The following is a 15046-nucleotide window of genomic DNA, read 5'->3' as shown; positions in this document are numbered from 1 at the left end:
AGGGGTTGGTCAATGTTATGTTCTATTGTGTAAGATGGCAGAAGAGTTCTGTTTTGCAAAAGGAAACACAAATTCACCACAAGGTTGCTTTTTGACAGCTTTCCTGCAAATGTGTGAACCAGGTCAACCAATCGCCATCGTCTATCTTTGTCGGGGGCTCTGCGGCTCACTTTACCACAGTTTAGCATTCAGTGGCTCACTCTACAACAGTTTTTAACTGTGCTTTAATTTTTAAAGTCGAAGCACACCAGGTTCAAACCCAGGCAGAGTCTGTAGGGCGAAGGATAGCCCAATCACATTGGTCAACTCTCTTTCCACCTAGAATGTATTCTTCATAATATAACTGAAAAGGATACAAGATATAAAATATGTGCAGATGTTATGTTAAAGAGTAGTAAAGTGTTTCTGAAAACATGGCACGGTATACATACACAGCTCCTCTACTGCCCTGTATAAATTGTGAATAGGATGTGAAAGGAGATAGAAAGAAAGTAGAGCCATTACTCATGAGTGTGTTTGTGGGGTGGTCTTGCAGAGTGTTCAAGAGGACGGATGTGGTGTCAATATTTCGGAAAGGGGAAGCACATTGACGTTTGCTCAAAAGGTCATGTTCATTTTCTTTTGTCGGTTATGCCATTACAAAGAGACTTCTGTGAAGATAACAGCAAGGTATGACAACATATATCATGACATACGGCTTGTTTACTTGAAAGGTTAAAACCTTTGAAAATGATGTCTTCTCATCCTTTTATCAAGAATATGTTGCAGCTTTTTGTGAGACACCTATTGAGGTTCACCAGTATCAATTCGGTGATCGTTTTTACAATATTTTCAATGAAACAAATACCTTTTCCTACCTAATTGAATTGTAGTCTAACACATCAGTTCACCACTGAGATAAAAGAACAGTGGAAAGAATGCACTTCAGTTCAGTCATTCACAGGACTTCACTTTTTGAGAAATAAAGAAGTTCACTGTGCCAACATGTAGACAGAGGGTAGAACAGATGGACAGAACCCAATGATGTGTAACAAAACATGTAACACGAAGTATTACAAAACCAAATATATTAAGTGAATGAGTAATGCTGACTGGATAAACTTTTTGTGTTTTGAGGCATGACAATCCTTGGCATTAATGAGGGAGCCGTGCTGATGTTTGTGTCTTCAGCCTCACTCAGCATGCTATGTCTTCTGTGTCTCAAGTGCAAAAAGAAATCCAGTAAGTTCTTTACGCTCTTCAATGTTTTTGGAAATGGGAAATTAAAATTTTCAATTCATAATCAATTTCCCCATCGTGATTGATTCGTGATTTTGAGTGGATGTTCTATACGGCAATAACCATTCACATTTGTTGTGCATCTATTTAAAACAATACAAAATCAAGGTAGAATGTATGTAAAACTGAAAAATAAGAAAACAGACTCTTCTGTCTTGCAGAAATCATCCAACAGGAATCCTCGATATATGACCCTCAGACATTGTGAGTGATTATTTATAACAGGAGCTTGGAGATTGATCATTAATCATTTTGTTGAATCTTCTTTAATTGAATGAACATTTATTATGGTTTGTGATTCCATTAAGTATGACAAGGTATACTTGTAATACTACTTTACGGCAGAAAATGTGTTTGTTTTCCTTCAAAACATTTACGAGCCTGAGGTGTGTGTATAGAATGTAAGTAGTTTGTAATGCGTTAAACAGTATCTGGATTATTTCAATTGCGCTGTGATCACAAAGTGCTTACATTTTAAGGGATGCAAACTTCTAATGTGATATTTGTGCCAACCAACAAGTGGGTTGTTGGTTGTATTCAAAGTGTTCAAAATGTTAATATTCTTAAAAGATTTCTAATTTGTCTTATAGTACATAGGACATCAATGTTCTATAAATATTTAAAAACTGAAACATACACATTTTCTGATGTAAAGTAGTAGTTCAAATATACATAGTAGGACAACAAAAGGATGTTTCAAATAGGCATTTGATCATTTTCAAAGATTCAATTTAGAAATAGTGTTTTGCCAACAGCCAACGTGGAGGCAGCCGATTTGCTGTCACACGCTCAAAGACAGGTACATTCCCTTACTTAACAACGTTATTGTATACATTATATAAATGCGCTTGATTACAATATTAATTGAAATGTACATTAATCGGGCAATATAGTTCTACTTGATAAAAAAAAGTATGTGTTGAGGGAAGAAATTCTGTGGGACAAATTATATGTTGTATGTTATAATCATGTTGGGTATCATTTTGTGATTACATGAATTAACTCATCGTCAATCATCTTCCAGTAACGCAGCCCAATCAAATGACAACACAGGACCAAGAGTATGTACACAACATGAGCTCAGCTCGATTAACCTGCCCAAAAGGTTTTGGTAAAACTTTGTGTATTTAATCTCACTCTAACATATGTCATTTTCAGGGAAACTGAAGTGAGACGTTCCCATATTTCTCAATGTAAGATCTCCAGTTTGTAAACTTTCTTTATTAAATTCTTTCAGAAAAGTAAAATGTATATTTTATTACCATGCACCAAACTTGATGATGCTGTTTTCATATTCACAATGTAATAATGTTGATGTTTTTTTCAAATGTGATGATTTGGCGTATTTTTTGCGTATTTATTTTGTGTATTTTGTTATATTTTAAGAAATGTATGACAAAGGGTATTTATTTTTTATTACAGCTGCAAATGATGATTACACATTTGTCATTGGTGGTAAGTTGCTACTAGTTTGACCCATGTATAAATAGTTATATGTTATATTCTGTAATGACTATTTAAACTGATCATGGAGCTTTATTGAAAAGTTTAAGGTAAACTCTAATGTTAACTACATTGTTTTGCAGACCAAGAGGGCTTTGAGGCTACATATGTGTAAGTGTGTCCCCCCGATGCCTGAATGGTCACTACGTCACACTGAATTACTTCCATGTGTTTCATCTGTCGTTGGTATCATATTTGTATGGTCTTTTATACAGCTCACCACTTCCAAGTGCAGTGTATGGAAACATTGAGGAAATTAACCAAGCAGCATCTGGTGAGCATGTAGTTTATTATTTTTCTTTGTAAGATGTTGAGAATTGCAGTAACGTTGATCACTACACAATCATAATAAACTTTTAGTTTTTTTTTATGTAATTACTCAAATGCTAAATAAATGTATTGTGGTTAGGGTGTGAAATGCTGACTTCACACATGCATGAGAGCAGTTGTATGGAACCCGTAAAGGGACATGGGGTAAAAAAATTTTAACGTTTCTCGTGAGCATGAGAAAGTAAATGGTGCACACGAGAAAGCATCCGGTGCACACGTGAAAGCATCCGGTGCACACGAGAAAGTATGTCGTGAGCACAAGAAAGTATCTCGTGATCACAAGAAAGTATCTCGTGATCACGAGACAGTATCTCGTGCGCACGAAAAAATATGTTGTGCGCACGACAAAGTATCTCATGAGCATGAGAAAGTATCGTACGCATCACTGGCAGTGTCACTGGCACACACACACAAGCACACACACACAAACACACACACACACACACGCGCGTGCACACACACACACACACACACACACACACACACACACACACACACACACACACACACACTGCCAATGATATGCATTCGATACTTTCTCGTGCTCACGAGATACTTTCTTGTGCGCACCAGATACTTTCTCGTAAGCACCAGATACTTCGTGCTCAAGAGAAACAAATTTCCCTTTTACTGTTTATGCATCATATGTTTCAACAACCCCTTTTATTTTATTTTTTTTCTCTCTTAAACTCTGTAGCACTTTGAGATTTCTGAATGTAAATGTGTAAATGTGCTCTACAAATTAAATATATTATTATTATTATTATTATTATTATTAGCTGTAAGCACACGTCTTTTTTGTCAGAAGAATTTCTGAGGCTTGTGGCAAGTAAAACATTGAAGCCCTACATTTTTTGAAAGCAAGCCCGCGGACTTCCTATTAATTCTGATCAACCTCATAGGATACCCATTTACAAGAACACAGAACACTCTTTTACTTTTGTGTTATCATAATATTATAACGATTTTAACCTCAAATGTATGCATTCCACATTCCTTTCTTTTAGCTTCCAATTTATGTGACTATGAAAATATTTTGACTGCTTCATCGATCAACGATGGTATGTGGTTCTAATGTAACATTTTGATATGATCACAATGTGTTACCTTAATATTGCTTTTCTTTTTCTTTTCCTTCTAACTCACACCCATAGTTCACATCAGTATACGGAAGTGGTGTATCAATTAAAATGACAGAGTTGTTTTTTTAAACTGCTGTTTCACTTCAACAGATGAGGATTATGAAAACTCAGAATTCTTAAAAAACATTGAGGATTTAACAGGTAAATGTTGTAATATGTTTTTAACTAAAAGGATAAGTTCGGGATTTTTCGACCTTGACCCTATTTTTCCATCATTTTGGTTCTAAGGGGTTAATGCGGAAACAAATTTCTGCAGTCATAATTCGCGAAACGGACTGCAATGTAATTCTTTGGGCAATATCGGCTTGTCAATGTACAGTATGTCCACTAAAAATGCTTATTGTTTGCCACTGACAGGCTCAGATTGATACTATTCATGTCTGACAACATTATCCCTACAGAGAAACCTAAATTTTTTCCCTTTCACTTGATTCAGTCTGAAATCTCGCGAGTGGTACAACAGGGTGAACTTGAGTGAGAATTGGAGCTCGGAGTTCGGGGGCCAACCGACCAAAACGGATAGCTGCAGCTGCTTTAATCTTATTTTGCAAATACACATAACTTTATTAATTTGAGCAATACTTGATTCTGATTGACACAAAAAAGCGACCAGATGAAGCGAAAATATCAAAGAAAAACATATGTTTCTTTCCCTAATGTTTTCAGACACTAACGTGTCTGACACAATATAATAACCGGAGCCTGTCCGTGCAGAAGGAAAGCCATAGACAGGGCGCTTTGGCCCCAAAAGGATTACATTGCAGCACGTTTTGTGCATTACGGTAGCAGCGTTCCCCCTCAATACTGGACACAATATATATTACAATATTGTTTGCATAAGTCCCTAAGACCCAAAATGATGAGAAACTACAGACCCGGTTGACAGTCCTGAAGTTATCCTTTAAGTGTCATAGCTTTTGTTTTACACTAAATTAATTGTTCCTCTTTTTTTTGACAGATGAGTCAGACTATGTGAATCAGGGTGCTTGCTGATACGAACACCACCAGAATAAGCAGAAGGAGCCAAACATAGCAAACATAGTCTCTGCTCATTCATAGCAGAGACCTGTGGAAATGGCAGAGAGAGCCTCACCGGTCAAACTCCAATAAAAAAAGCTAACAAGAAAAGTAAAAATAATAATAAATATTCAATATTTAATATTTGATCTTTGTAAAAAATGTATCTTCGTATGATTCCAATCATTTTTAATAGTCAAATTCGAAAAATATGCAGAGCTCCAATGCTAATACAGAAGAGAGATGAATCAGCGGTGAGCTCAGCCCCCCCTCTGATTCGCAGCCTCTTAGAAAGTGGAGTGGGGCGATAGGCGCCTGCCTGTCACTCTCTTTCTGTAGGTCAACAAGGTTGGGCTGGTGGACCCCGTCATTACTTGTCCTCGCCTTCCATATTCCAGGTCATTTATGTAATGTGTGTATAATATATTCAGGCTCGCTGACCTCGTCATGGGCTGTGGAGCCCACGACAAACCATGAAAGACCAATGCAGAGCTTGAGGACATACTTCCAACTCATTTTTCACTGTTGCATGAGTATGAGTAGTGGAACTACATTTGCATATAAAACGTGAATCTAATAGGTAATTTGCCTGTATGCATGTTTTTTTAAAGAAGGCTGATATGAAATATGTAATTTATGGTCACCTGACCAAAAGTCTTTGTGCAACTTTGTGTGTAAATCTGGTTCTAATACTACCAAGTGGCTGCCCAGCCATTGACCTCACAGCATGTCACTGGTATATAGCTGGAATGTGCAGCTGTATGATGTAGGCTGGCCTTTAGCCAAAGGATGTATGCTGGCCTGTAGTAATAGGATGTAGAAGGGCAATGTAGTTTTGCCTGTGGCTGTAAGATGGTGTAGGCTGGCCTGTAGCTCTAGTCTGGCCTGTAGCTCTAGACTGGCCTGTAGCTTTAGGCTGTCCTGTAGCTCTAGGCTGGCCTGTAGCGCTAGGCTGGCCTGTAGCTCTAGGCTGGCCTGTAGCTCTAGGCTGGCCTGTAGCTTTAGGCTGTCCTGTAGCTCTAGGCTGGCCTGTAGCTCTAAGCTGGCCTGTTGCTCTAAGCTAGCCTGTGTCTATAGGGTGTGTGCTGGCCTGTAGCTCTACACTGTAGGCTGGCCTGTGCCTCTAGTCTGGCCTGTGGCTGAAGGGTGTACACTGGCCTGTAGCTGTAAGGCTGTAGGCTGGCCTGTACCTCTAAGCTGTAGGCTGGCCTGTAGCTCTAGGCTGGCCTGTGGCTGTAGGGTGTAGGCTGGCCTGTACCTCTAAGCTGTAGGCTGGCCTGTAGCTGAATGATGTAGGCTGGCCTTTGGCTTTAAACTGTATGGCTTGTATAGCTGCAGGATAGACTCCTTCCACAGACACAGGTGCAGCTCAGCATTAATTAAGGGTCTGTTCGTTTAGGCATGGCAGTGCAACAGCATAGACACAAAAGGACCAGCATGTATAAAACCAACCTCAGGTGAAAATCAATGAGGTGACTTAACCCTACTATTGACAACCTGGGACTATGGTTCATTTGGTGGATGGACCTGCTTGTATATTACTGTGACACTTTGAATAAGGTAGAAACGATTGAATAGGGTAGAAACTATGGGCAAGAACTACATAAGAACGCCAGCCTCCCAACTCTTTCTTGTGTAACAAGGCCAAACTTATTTACTGTATTATTCGAACTGCACAGGAAGCCACAAAGAACAACCGTCTCACACGGGCCATTGTAGCTGCTGGTGGCAGTGCTGGCCACAACTGACGTTTCTTAGATCTGACAGTGAGACAAAAGTGCGTCCCCGCAAGTCTACTCCTCCAGACTCTATTGCACAAAGTTTAGCATTTTCCTATGCTGTGTTAGGGGCTGAAACTAGATACTCATGAACCAGTTATCAATGCCATAAAGGGAAGTCATGAAACACACCTAATTACTACAAGCTTAACTCTGTGCTTGGACTGATAATTGTTTTATAGCCTCTATGTTTGTAGCCTAGGTTCAAGATGAATATGTGACTGGGTCTGGTCCAACTCCCGTTCCCAATTGCGAATTTGTTTGTCTATGTCAGGCTGATACAATTGTAAGCTAGTAAAAAATCATCTTGAATCTAAAAACTGGTTTGATCCAAAAGTCTTCTCTGTGAGACTTCAAGCATCTGTTAAACAGACTATTACCTACATTATTAGTAAATCTCGAATAGGCATTTATACATAAAGAAAACACTATCATTATTATGATTATTATTATTATAATTCATACGTATATATCGATAAAAAAATGATTAACGAGATACAAAACATAGGAAAGTTGTACAATATACAAATAATGAAACAAGGGAACACCCCCACCTGGTGGCAGATTCCGTCTAAGCAGGTTAGTATACATCAGAGTGGTGGCTCCATCACCACCGACTCAGTCTGAATTTAGTAACCTTATAATCATAACAAGCAACATTTTCAGCACAAATGAACAACTTTTCCGTTACATTTAAGTGGTAATCTCAGTTGGTTTAATCATTGTTATTACTGTAGACAAAAAAAATTGGATAATATAAATATTTGGTCTATTGCACCAGTAAATTAAAACTTAATGATAATAGTAATGTGTGATATTAATTAACACTATTGTAACTTCATGCACTAGAGTGACATATTGTATATTTCATTTTACATAGTTAACCTTTAGGATGAGATGCTAAAATGCAACGCGCTTCTAAGAGAATGGATGAAGAAAGCGAGTGGAGTTATAAATCAGCTGTAAAGCTACGAGTCCGAGTGGTGATAAACAGCGTGGATCATCTAATGAAACCAGTCAGTAAGTGTGGTGATGAACAAGCTGGATCAATTAAAGAAACCAGTCAGTAAGTGTGACGATGAGCAAGGTGGATTATTTAAAGAACCATTCGGTAAGTGGACTTCGGCGCACGCGCAGACTGGGAAACCATTCGCGTCGACGGAGTATCTCCACTGACTGGGATGTACAGAAAACCAGTCGACGGACGGGTTACGATGCATACTGAAACACTAGATATAACCTGCAAAGACCTTCATTTATTTATTACGATTCAAACAATACCATTTTTTACTAGCACGATTGTTGCAGAAGGGAAATGCTTCCAGTCAGGCAGGTAAGGTAAAGCGCGTCTCAGACCAGACCACCGGCTGATCGTATCCCGCTCGTCCGATCGTCCTGCAGTCCAAACGCTGCAGGTCTGGTATAACCAACGAAAGTACTTAAACGTAAAAACGGACAGGGGAACTGTGGAAGATTGTAGATCCATTGCTTTTAAATGCTTGAGCTATTGCATGGGCGCCACCATCTCCATCCAGATGTACGAGGGAACCAGAGGCCCGATCCTGGTTTGAACCACTGACGGTCGCTGTTCTCTCTGGTTGATGGGGTCCGGTTTCTAAATCCTTTTTTTTTAAGGAATGAACACCATATCTGATTTTTACACTTGATGCAGAATGGTGCTGCTGAACGTTGCTGTTATATCGGCACTATTTTTGTTTTGCCCTGCCTTTTTTTTGGTCTGCTGTCTTGTATAAATATGTACCATGTTTTGTCGTTCTACAGTGTTCCAAAAGGCCCTAGATCACATTTCTACATCACATGCACTGCTGCTATCGCCTTGTATTTGGGTATCAAGGAATTTGATCAATGTTTAATGACGCTACGAAAAGACGCTATTTCAAGTAGAACAAATCATTTAATACAAATTCAAAATAATATTCACCGATGTCAACTTCAACAAAACCTTGCATAAATCAAACCAATAATAACAGGACTTAATATAAGTAACGGATATAGAGGTTTTTTGGACCAATATAGAAAGGGATTTACATGAATATGATGAAGGACCCTATGCCCACGACCCTGGTATGTTCCTCTGCAGGCAGGAGCGTGTGGACCTCTGATTGCTGGCCTCTTCTGAATCCCTCTGTCACGGTGGAAGAGAACGGCCCCTCCTGGCAACAGGCCTGCACAAATCTGGGTTTCAGTCTCCCCCTGACCTGTCCCTCGCATTTGTGTAAGGCTTGTGGTAGCCATTTTGACTCTCTAGCACACAAGGTAAGGAAGGACCCCCCCCCACCACCAGTCGCCCCTTTCGATCGACGACACTGACGGAACGAGCTCTAGCGAGCCTAAGACCTGGGTTGTCTGGCGTGTGTTTTCGATAAGCGTGTGTCCCCACCACGTGGGTCAGGCTCACCCGTTGTCCTGTCCCGTGTTTTGCCGCAGCATGTCTGCGGGGATTGCAAGAAGAACTTCTGTGGCCGCTGCTCGGCGGAGCCCGTGGGCCGCCAGCCCCGCCTCTGCTGGACCTGTCGGCGGTTTCACGGCACCCTCTTCAACCGCACGCAGCTGATGAGGCTCAAGGTACGTCCCCCCCCGCCCCCCCCCCCCCAGTGGACGGCGAACGAAGCAACACATTGTCACCAATGTGTCCACGGGACGCCGTCATGTGACAATGTGATGCTTTGTTCGCTGTTCCCATGCCGTCGTTTTGTTAGTCTGGTCGTCCTCGGGAGCGTTCAATACCGAGCGTTCAACACGGCCTGGGAACCTTGTCCTGCTCGCCCCTAACGGACCCCGTCTCCTCCCTCACCAAGGTGCGGGAGCTCCGTGACTACCTCCACCTGCACGAGGTGCGGACGGACAGATGCCGCGAGAAAGAGGAGCTGGTGGAGCTGGTCCTGGACCAGCAGGCCCTGGGCGGCGGCGGCGGTAGCGCAGCGCCCAGCGGAGCTACGAACGGAGCCGCCCCCCAGACCCAGGACACGCCTCCTTCGTCCTCGGACGACAACGACGAGGAGGAGGACGATGACGACGATGAGGACGACGACGAAGACGACGAAGAGGAGGAGGATGAAGAGGAGGATGAGGGTGATGAGAATGCTGATGAAGGGGGGGCAGATGGTGGGGATGAAGGTGAAAGGGTGGCTGAAGAGGATGTTGGGGGTAACAATGTAAGGGAGGCTGAGGTGGAGGAGAACAACCAGAGAGAAGTGGCGGAGGAGGAGGAGGAGGAGGAAGATGAAGACGACGATGAGGAAGAGGAGGCAGGGGAGGACGAAGAGGAAGTTGAAGAGAACATTGAGGTAATGATCATAAGTTTAGAGTTGATTAAGTTGATAAGGGCTTGGGGAATACAGGTTAGATACTCAGAAAGCACTCCATTTAGGCCTTGAGTAGGATTGTTTCGAGGTCTTTACCATGGTTGTTACCTTTAGTCATAAGGCAGCAAACTCCAACCTAGGCGCTGTTTACAACTGCGTTTTGAATCGCTTTCGCAAGAGTTTCTGTTTAGACGATTAACCTAACACTACGGTTCCCACTGTCCGATGGGGAAAAACATCTCTCTTTGCCTCGCCATCTCACAACCCTTTTGAATCCCGATTTGGAGACGGGCCGTGATGTGTAAACAGGGCCGTGGTCTAGTGTGAACCTGTCCAATCCGCTCTATTTCGGGTCCCAGCAGGCGTGGGACCCTGACGAGGCCGTGCCCACGGAGGCCCGGACCGCCTCCCTCTCCGACCTGAGCTGTGTGGAAGATATCGAGGGTCTCAGCGTCCGTCAGCTCAAGGAAATCCTGTCCGGCAACTTTGTCAACTTCATGGGCTGCTGTGAGAAGTGGGAGCTGATGGAACGCGTCACCCGCCTCTACAACGAAGTCCGCAATGAAGGTGAGAGGATGCATTGTGCTGTTCCTCTGATGGGTCAGTCATCAGTCCTACTACTGCTGCTGCTGTTTAGCACTGTTGTACACAGAGCACACAATTGGCTTCCAATGGGTTCCAAAGCCCACAAAGCCCATAAGGGACTACCAAAAAGACAACCTCTTCAAACTGTACACGGTTGAACTGTCAGAGAGCGCTGTCAAATAAGGCCTCATACCAAGTACCAGTTGGTTAGGTGATGGTTCACTGCTTGCGGCCCACCAACTAATCCCAGGGTCTGACCACACAACCTTTCTGTTTTTCACGAGGGTGAAATCGTCATGATGTGGTTCATCTGGGCTGGGTTCAGTATTGAATTAAACCTTGTCAGGCTGTACGTCACAGGAGTTACCGGACTATGCGAGGACGGTCAAAATGTTCAAACATCCTAGTCCTAACATCGGGCGTTCTGGGCAACATGCTTTTGACCACGACATACAACATGGCCACCACAGCCGGATCTGACCTTCCGATGTTCACAATCGCCTGCAACACCGAAAGCTTGTCTGCCATGTTATAATCGCGTTACAATTGGTCTGGAGTGGTGCAGTCTGTCCTGACAATGAGAACAAGAAGATGTAAATGAAAAAGAAACAGTAGGGGGCCATTCTTGATGTTTCATCAAGAATGAAACATCCAATGAAACATTCAGCCTCTCTGTGTCCTCATCCTCACCTGAACCTCCTCATCCTCAGCTGAGCCTCTGTCTGTGTTCTCATCCTCACCTGAGCCTCTCTGTCTGAGTTCTCATCCTCACCTGAGCCTCTCTCTGTGTCCTCATCCTCACCTGAGCCTCTCTCTGTGTCCTCATCCTCACCTGAGCCCCTCACTGTGTCCTCATCCTCACCTGAGCCTCTCTCTGTGTCCTCATCCTCACCTGAGCCTCTCTCTGTGTCCTCATCCTCACCTGAGCCCCTCACTGTGTCCTCATCCTCACCTGAGCCTCTCTCTGTGTCCTCATCCTCACCTGAGCCCCTCACTGTGTCCTCATCCTCACCTGAGCCCCTCACTGTGTCCTCATCCTCACCTGAGCCTCTCTCTGTGTCCTCATTCTCACCTGAGCCTCTCTCTGTGTCCTCATCCTCACCTGAGCCTCTCTCTGTGTCCTCATCCTCACCTGAGCCCCTCACTGTGTCCTCAGAATCGGCCGCAGCCACCAAACCCGACGAGGACCTGTGCCGGATCTGCATGGACTACCCCGTGGACTGTGTGCTGCTGGAGTGCGGACACATGGTCACCTGCAGCAGGTGTGGCAAGCGCATGAGCGAGTGTCCCATCTGCAGGCAGTACATCGTCAGGGTGGTCCACGTCTTCAGGTCCTGAAGACGGAGAACACAACAGAACCACCTCCTCCGACACCACAGTAGATGGTGTCCAATAACTCAGAGATGTTATTTACGTATTTTATTTTGTTTACTCATTAGTTTGTTCATTAATAGGCAGATACAATTGATCTTTTATTACAATTTTGTATTTATTTATTTATTTTCTATAGTACAATAACTAATCTTAAATGTAATTTACCAATATGTTGTTTCCTTAATCTTGGATGGTATGTCCTCGTATGTTACCTATGTATTGTTTGTTTTTAGATTTATGATAGAATAAGCAATCCACAGTACTAGTAAGAATGTTTATAATGTAGACACTTTACCAGGTATTATTGTATTTGTGTATATTTGTATCTGTAAACATCAACATATCAAACAAATGGTGCAGGCACAGTTATAATGTCCAGAACACTGGAACATTATGTATGTTATAACCCTGATATTTCATAAGTTTTCTTTTCTTTTTCTTTTTTTTTTTTTTACAGAATAACGGGAAGGAGGGCACTGCAGCTCATAATAAAAGAATCTAAAAAGTGTAATTCTGGCGCAAATTGAACCCAGGGTCTTTTTCGGCATGAAAACACATGAAATAAGCCGTCCAGACACTTTTTTTCTTTGATCGACGAGTATAGAGTTTTCCGGGAGCAACGCTAACTGCCCAAATGGCTAATGCATTGGCTAGGGGCAGCGTGGAACGCTTCCAAATCTGCATTTTTCTCACCACTAATATTACTCAAAATAGAACCAAACCGCTGCAGTAGCATGACTAGGGTCCCTACACATGAAAGCGTTCCACGCTGCCCCTAGCCAATTCAATGTAAGCCATTTGGGCTGTTAGCGTTGCTCCGGGCAAGTTCTACACTCGTTGACCGACGAAAAAAAGTCATTTTCATGCGGAAAGCGACCCTTGGTTCAATTTTTGCCGGAAATTCACTTTAAGTAATTTCTTGCACATTTATGAACAAATAAAACGTGTACTTTATTATACAATGACTAGCAAACTAATAAACTTACTAGCCAACTCACTAATCTTGTCACGCTGCAGTGTCCAGTCTGTAACAAAAGCCATGATGATATGATATTAACATGATATTATCATAATATATTATCATGATAATATCATGATAATATTCCATTACTTCAAAGGCGTACCAGACATTGTGTATAACTGATGCTAGAACCAATGAACATGGAGGTGTATTTTCAAGATTTGTACTAACACATTGAATTTAATCACCCTGGGACATACTTTGACCATTCATTCTGGCCAAACTTTCCTAACACTTTTAATTGGCAAATCCCACCTCTTCAGTCACATGAGGGATTTCACTAAAACTCCTGAAACGCCAACGCATAAGCAAATGCAAACACAAAAGCATGTAATAATCTTGCTGGAAAGACTATAGAGAATTGAAAGTTAAGTTTACAGTTTGCATTGTGCATTGTGAAAGATTGTTAAACGTCTAACTTAACTATTGTGCAGTGGTACTGCACAACCAATTGCATTGACCACAGACGGGGAAAAACAATTATCCTTCCACTAATTGCCTGCAACAAGGCCCATTGTGTAGGCCTACTGCTACCCAGAATCCTGCAAAAAATGTCCAGGTCAACTGAGACCTGTCTGTACGGCCTGTTAAATGTATTTATTTTTAGAATTTAGATCCATTTCATGGAACCTCCTGCTATAAAAACAGTATTTTTGCCTAAGACTCTTTATACTGCTTTGCTTCCCCCAGCAACCATTGTAACAATTTTAAATGGTGTGCATGTTTACATTGTTTACTCGATTTAGACTCAAATTCAAATTGAAGTTAAATTCCCTTCATTTGATCCCTTCACTTGCCATTCAGCATTTCTTTATGTCTTAAACTATGTGTCTTTATTAAAACATATTTTCAACCTCACTTTGCACTACAGCACTAACCGCATTTTCTGCAGGAAATGCATTTTTGTTACAATATATTATTTACCATTGAACGGGTAAGTCCTAAGGACCGGCATTAATTACTAATATTAGTTTAATATTCAACATTCATTTAACAAAAATACAAACGCTTCAACCATTTGAGTGAATGATGTCAAACCAACTGAAACATACAGATTAATGTCCCTCATGTGCCAAAAGGCTAATTTTTAAAATATATTTTTGGAAGAACCTCTGAGTATACACCGTAGTTTCTCAAGTTGTTAATTATTGATTTACAACTTGAGTATGAGATGGTGGTCTTCTTGGTGATTTCCATCTCATTAATATTAAGCGTCTGGCCATTAATGTTCCAAAAGCTATCAGTTCTGCTTGTGATTTAGGCAAAGCTAACCGAGGGACGCCAAAGAGAGCAGAGATAGGATCTGGCTCTTACAGAGGTGAGTCCCCGTCATCTCTGTTAGCGTGCTAAAGATCACAGTCCAATAAGCGTGTAGAGCTGAACCTGACCAAAACATATGAATGTGATTTGCTGGTATATTTGCACACCTTTTCCAAGTGGGGTCGATATTGTTATCAATTTTACAGAGTCTAGCTTTGGTCCAATGATTAGAGTGAATAACTTTGCACTGAATCAGCCCATGTTTGGCGCAAATAGAAGAAGTTTGTACTCGTTTAAGAATATCCTCCAAGAGTTCCTCTGAGATGGCCTCCCCCAAATCTTCCTCCCAGAGCGCCTTTAAAGAGTTAAGGGAGGTTGAAGAAAGCCCTAGGATTTGACTATAGATATGTGAAATCATACCTTTCATCACAG

General features: G+C 41.9%; 2 protein-coding genes across 3 annotated transcripts; both read left to right on the top strand.

The window, feature by feature from the left end:
- The first annotated feature begins 570 nt into the window (after nucleotides 1-570).
- Nucleotides 571-5434, top strand: LOC307077295 (uncharacterized protein). 2 transcript variants are annotated; one of them, XM_079738666.1, is made up of 12 exons: nucleotides 571-669; nucleotides 1117-1221; nucleotides 1440-1482; nucleotides 2034-2077; nucleotides 2303-2339; nucleotides 2437-2471; nucleotides 2701-2733; nucleotides 2865-2892; nucleotides 2997-3055; nucleotides 4119-4172; nucleotides 4344-4394; nucleotides 5212-5434. In XM_079738666.1, exons 2-12 carry the CDS (start codon nucleotides 1119-1121, stop codon nucleotides 5244-5246), a joined length of 522 nt encoding a protein of 173 aa, XP_079594792.1. In that variant the 5' UTR covers nucleotides 571-669; nucleotides 1117-1118; the 3' UTR covers nucleotides 5247-5434. The 2 variants fall into 2 exon arrangements, with proteins under 2 accessions (XP_079594792.1, XP_079594793.1); XM_079738667.1 differs by having other exon boundaries at nucleotides 1423-1482.
- A 2646-nt stretch (nucleotides 5435-8080) lies between these two features.
- On the top strand, nucleotides 8081-12297 carry LOC307076944 (E3 ubiquitin-protein ligase rififylin-like; the record flags this gene model as incomplete). Its single annotated transcript, XM_079738176.1, has 6 exons — nucleotides 8081-8159; nucleotides 9150-9325; nucleotides 9497-9634; nucleotides 9868-9982; nucleotides 10684-10941; nucleotides 12116-12297. The coding sequence occupies 6 exons, from the start codon at nucleotides 8081-8083 to the stop codon at nucleotides 12295-12297; spliced, it is 948 nt and encodes a 315-aa protein (XP_079594302.1).
- Between the last annotated feature and the right edge of the window lie 2749 nt (nucleotides 12298-15046).

Source organism: Pollachius pollachius, assembly GCF_949987615.1.
Source record: "Pollachius pollachius genome assembly, chromosome: 6".
NCBI classification, from domain to species: domain Eukaryota; kingdom Metazoa; phylum Chordata; class Actinopteri; order Gadiformes; family Gadidae; genus Pollachius; species Pollachius pollachius.
The sequence above is the reverse complement of the archived record's forward strand: the minus strand, read 5'-3'. Positions and strand labels throughout refer to the sequence as shown.

Bases quoted from the DNA above. Each gene is read 5' to 3' on its own strand.
- LOC307077295 (XM_079738666.1), top strand. From the start codon at position 1,119: ATGACAATCCTTGGCATTAATGAGGGAGCCGTGCTGATGTTTGTGTCT. The intron at 1,222-1,439 runs GTAAGTTCTTTA...TCTGTCTTGCAG, and splicing joins CAAGTGCAAAAAGAAATCCA to AAATCATCCAACAGGAATCC. The intron at 3,056-4,118 runs GTGAGCATGTAG...CCTTTCTTTTAG, and splicing joins AATTAACCAAGCAGCATCTG to CTTCCAATTTATGTGACTAT.